Here is a 5,128-nt window from a genome sequence, read left to right as displayed (position 1 = left end):
GTATGCGTAGTCGCCCGCTGCTGCTCTGGTCGTGCGGTGGCATGATCCTCTCGTGCGTCGTTCTCACGCTCGGCTTGTGGCAACTGCTGCCGTACTACGAGATGGTCAGCGTCGGCGGCGTCATGCTCTTTGTGTGGTTCTTTGAAATCGGTCTCGGCCCGATCCCGTGGCTGATCGTCGCCGAAATGTTTCCCGCCAAGCCGCGCCCGACCGCGATGGCGCTCGCGACCATGGTCAACTGGCTCTTTAGCTTTGTGATTGGCATTACGTTCCCGATGCTCCAGAACCACTTGCTCGAAAACTCGTTTGTGCCGTTTGGCATTGCGCTCGTCCTCGCCTTCATCTTTACGTTCAAGTACGTGCCCGAGACCAAGGGCAAGACGCTCGAAGAGATCCAGCAGGACATGGCGCACATGTAGTCGCGGTCTCCACTTGATACATTGATACGATTCGCATCGCGCGTGTGTGTGTTTTTGTTGCGCAACCGCCACGCAAGCCGTATAACCGCGGGCTAAATATACGACGCTGCCTTGTTGGGAGCATGCTGCGCCGCCGGCCCGAGTACGAGTACGCCAAGGGCCTCGTCGAAGCGTAGGATGCTATCGCAGATGCTGAAGGAGTGTCATGGTGTCGTAGATACTTTGTGATCCTCACGCGCGGCTGCGGCAACGACCGCTGCAGCAACGCTCACTGCAAGTCCAATCCTGACGCCGTGCGCTTGACAACGAACGAAGCGGCGGCCAAGGCCCTCGTCTTGGCTGTCGAGGCGCCGATGGCCATTTGCCTCACACCGCTCCAGATCGACGTCGGGCCCGAGACCAACGACGACGAGACGCCAGCGACCGAGCTATGCGAAGCCTGTCCGTCGACGCCACGAAAGCGCTTGACCACCGCCGTGCAGCTCGACACGTCAATCAACAGCCCAAAGCGCGCGTCCAGAGCCACCAAGGGCAAATTGCTCTCGCCTCCCCGGCGGTCGGTCAACCACGCCGCGGAAGAGGCCAAGCACTAGGCGCCTCTGTCCACCACAGCACCCACTCTTCATGCCTTAATATACAAGCACGAACTCAAGACCATTCCAGCTGAAGGGTTGCAGTGCTGATCAGCCCAAAGTCAATATTTGCATTTACACGTATGTGGGCGCTGCCAGAGTCGAGGTTGGAGCTCCCAATGACGTAGCCGACCATGCAAACCACTCTTGTAAATCTAGTGCTGATCTGGTATGGTGATCGAGGGCAACAAAGATGTCCATATTGACGTTCGTATGGACAAGCACTCTGCAGCGGCCCGCTATGCGGCCCAACTTTGCGAAAAATGAGTTTTGGAGCGCTCGGCTACTCGCGTGGACACCGACGCCGCTATGGGCACGACGTGGGGGCCTCAACGTATGGCATGCGGGCCAATCGAGATGCAAAAGCGGTAGCTGCCATCGCAAATGGACAAATGGCCAAATGACCTGCTACAAAGATCGCGGCATCAGGCAGCACCCGCAGGCATGGACCTCCGGGGCGTCCTACACGCTTTGAAACTGTTCCTGAAATCTTCTGCTGATCTACTTTTTGAGCAAAGCCCACGTGTTCATGCATGCCAAGCACGTAGGCGACTTTGCGACTTTGTACTTTTGCATTTTCACGATTTTCGAGATTGAACTTGACATTTTGGTCGACCAGTGAGTAGCCTCGGCACTTCAGCACTCGTGGAGCAACACGAACGCAATATGTGTTCAACACTCGCCTCGGCGATGGTGCTTCCGGCCGTCCTGACCAGCGACGCGGCCATGGAGAACTCTAAGCCCGTTTCGCCCGACCAGCTCTCCAGCGAGCACTCTTGAAGTATCTAACTACTGTCAAGTAGTACAAAAGTCTAGGAGTAGGAGGACGAGAATCTGCTCCACGTGGAACAGCTCGACCTCGGGGCTACCTGCGAGAGAATGAACACCTGGGCAGCTGATGTGTCGCTTGGCGTCTCGATCGTCGTGCGGCGGCCATCGGTGTCCTCCAGGCAGTCTGGCTGCAGAAGTCGACTCGCGTTCCCCAACGCTAGAAACAAGGCTTCACGGCCGAGAAGCCGACCGATGTCTAAGGCAACACGAGAGATGCCTTGGAGTTCGTTGTCCGCACCAAGAAGCCCGGCTTTCTCACGGACGCGCCGCGTCCGAACGACGCACTTGCTCCAACATGTTCGCCGCATGTACAGGGCGAGAGGCAAACCAGGTTTCTTGAAGATCACACAGTTGCTCAGCGCGTGCCCGACTTGGAGCAACATGGTGGCGCCAAGGCCTTTTCCAAGGAAAAGCGAGGCAATGACTTTTACGGCTGCGTGAAAAAGCTTCATTCGACCACAGTATATATTGAGCTACAGCAACCATGGTGCGCCCCCGCTGGAACTCGTCAACGAATGCGACATCGATGTCGGTCGTTGCCTTCGACACAACACCGTCCCGTGTGCGCGCTTCGTCGCTACCAACACACTCTTCAACAGCACCGTCCACACGAGTCCCGGAAGCCCAAGGGCGCGAGTTACATCGACGGGTCGCCGCCAAGTCGCTGAACCTTTCAACCTCCAACGCTCGCCACGCAGCTCAGCTGGCGGCCGTCAAGTTTGACTGTGCGATCCGACTGGCTGCTGCGAACGTCAAAGCCAACGCTGCATTCAAGGCCCAATGCGTCGCCCTGCACAAGCGGAACCTAGCATTGGTGCACAAGGAGCTCACGCGACGAACGACAGTGACGGAGGCAACCGACGACCTTGCGGCTACACCACCTCTGCGCTCTGTAGAACTAGAGGAAAAGAGCAGTACTGCTACGAAGATGCCGACGATGGCGGCGTCCGTGACTCGCCTCGCAGAGCAAATCCTGCGGGCTCGGGCGAGCATCGCGAGCAACCTCCAAGTTGCCACACACAAGTGGTAGCGTGTTGTGAAAAACCGTCCGCGCCCGACTGCCTAGCGTGTCGGTAGTATGGTAATAAGATCTTGTATGAAAATGGTAGGCAGTCGCCCCAATGCCTTAGTACAGTTTAGATGGTGAGGCATTCTCACTGAAAACGACTGCAAGCCGCTAGCACACAGTGAATATCACTGGCGGAACATGCGGTCACGGAGCAGGTTCGGCAAGGGTTTGGCTACGAACACGCCAATATACACACCGCGGTCGGATGTGCATCACAAAATAAGATGTATTGTTGCGTGCCTCCAGACACGAGGTGTTCTTTTTCGATTCTACATTTATACAAGAGGTTTGTATGGTCTACCGTCCATGGAGCACCGACGGAGCGACTCTTGGGTTCTACCGGTACATGATTGCTGGAGACGACGTGGTCGCCGTGCTTATGGGCAGCATGGCGTGCTTTGAGCTTATGTCGCCCGACTACAGTGCGATCCTCTCGGGCGCCTCGATTGAGTACCGTCGTCTCATCCTTCTCTGCACCCACGAGCTCAAGAATGCTCGGAAACATCCGCGTATCCTCGCCATCGATTCCCGCGGGCTCTTGCACTTGTTTGCGGCTGCAGTGCGGTGGGATCGCGCCGTGGCGATCATCAGCACTCTCGCCTCGACGCTTGGAGCGTACAAGCCAGTAGCCACGATTTCGTACGCCAAGCTTGAAGAGTACGTGGACGCATGGCAGCCCCTGCTCGTCACGGAAGTCGCCCACGCGATTCGGCAAGGGTATGATCCTTTACATACCAACCGATTCGCTTCAATTTCTATTGTTTAGGCTCAAGAAGAATGCGACGCTCTCCAGTGTATTGCTTCAAAAGGGTTCGCGCGGCGACGCTTGGCGCTTCAGCTCGAAGCCATGGACAAAGCCCGCACCATTGCATATCCATGACGTCGTCCGCCTCACGGTATTCTACCTCGTCGCGGCAGTGCTTGTGGCTACGTAGCTTCTTTTGCGTAGAGTGGTCGTACGGAGCACTTTGGTGTCATTGTGGGCCACGATCAAGCGGGCGATGCGAGCTTTTTGTGTTCTTTGAAGGCGGCGCCCGCCCGCGGGCCGACACCAAGTGGTCGGTGGTCGCAGGGGCCAACATTGCGTCGAATGTGCGTGAGTACTCAGCGCTGGTGTTCCTCGGCCAAGTCCCGCCGACGCTGCGGCCAATGATTTTGGTTCCAACCCACGCTGGATCGGTTCGCTGCACCGTCAAGAAGTACAATGCGCGCCTTCGAAAGCTGCGTTTGACGCTGGTACGATCAACACGATTGTATCTACCATTGCTAACATCAACCCATAGGGATCGGCCGCCGACAAGGATGTTCTTGGCATTTTCCGCAGCTTGGATGTCACGGCGATGGCGCTTGGCGAGCTCTTTGTACGTGCGAGCATCGGCAGCGCATGAGTCTTTTGCAACAAGATATGAATAGTCGACGCGCATGCTCGCGACTGTCCAAGGCCTCCGAGCGCGCAGCAACAAGGCCGTTGCCGAAGCCGCGCGCGCGCTTTCCAACAAGTGGTTGGCTGCGATCGAATTGGAGGTGCGTCCGTGCTAGTGCGGAAGAGCCGCTCTCACGGAGACATCGAAACGTAGAGTGCGACCAGCTCCCCCTCGGTTTGTTCCGAGCGTCGTCTGGCGCACCGTCGCTTCCAAGGTCGACATGGGGCAACGGATCGTCATTCAAGAGCTACTGGACAGTCCCGCGCCGATTGCCCTCCTCCAAGGCCCTCCTGGGACATGCAAGACCACTGCATCTATGGCGCTGGCGAACTGCCTGTGTATGATGGATCTTTGTCGACAAACGGCGGCGTCTCTCCAAGGCTTGCTGCCGGTTTTCATCGCCGCTCCACCCGACTCACGAAGCCGGATTGCCTGGTGGACACCGTCGGCAACCGCACCACGGTCAAGACGCCCAGTGCAGTGTCGGCGTCGCAAGGTTTTACGCTGGCCATCAACGCGAAGGCCGACATTGTGCCGGACGAGCTCAAGCAATATTGTTTCGAGCATGCCATCGATCACGCGATGAAGGCGTCAAGTCGTGTCGCGCATCTTCACGAAAGACGGGAAGCGGCTCTCCATCGCCGCAAAGTGCTCAACGTGGCCATCAACAAGTCAACTGAAGGCTACAAGAAACGTGACTTGTTCTACGAGCGCGACGTACTCGGCGCCAGCATCAAGGAGCTCGCCGAGAAG

At 57.3% G+C, this 5,128-nt stretch overlaps 2 protein-coding genes across 2 annotated transcripts; both read left to right on the top strand.

Moving 5' to 3' along the window:
- Positions 1-41: 41 nt before the first annotated feature.
- Positions 42-419, top strand: SPRG_22279 (hypothetical protein; the record flags this gene model as incomplete). The annotated part of the gene is made up of 1 exon (XM_012350121.1): positions 42-419. One exon carries the CDS (start codon positions 42-44, stop codon positions 417-419), a length of 378 nt encoding a protein of 125 aa, XP_012205511.1.
- Positions 420-541: 122 nt separating this feature from the next.
- On the top strand, positions 542-1,012 carry SPRG_22278 (hypothetical protein; the record flags this gene model as incomplete). The annotated part of the gene is made up of 2 exons (XM_012350120.1): positions 542-591; positions 637-1,012. 2 exons carry the CDS (start codon positions 542-544, stop codon positions 1,010-1,012), a joined length of 426 nt encoding a protein of 141 aa, XP_012205510.1.
- Positions 1,013-5,128: the final 4,116 nt, after the last annotated feature.

Source organism: Saprolegnia parasitica (genome assembly GCF_000151545.1).
Source record: "Saprolegnia parasitica CBS 223.65 unplaced genomic scaffold supercont2.61, whole genome shotgun sequence".
In the NCBI taxonomy this organism is placed as follows: domain Eukaryota; phylum Oomycota; class Saprolegniomycetes; order Saprolegniales; family Saprolegniaceae; genus Saprolegnia; species Saprolegnia parasitica.
The sequence above is the reverse complement of the archived record's forward strand: the minus strand, read 5'-3'. Positions and strand labels throughout refer to the sequence as shown.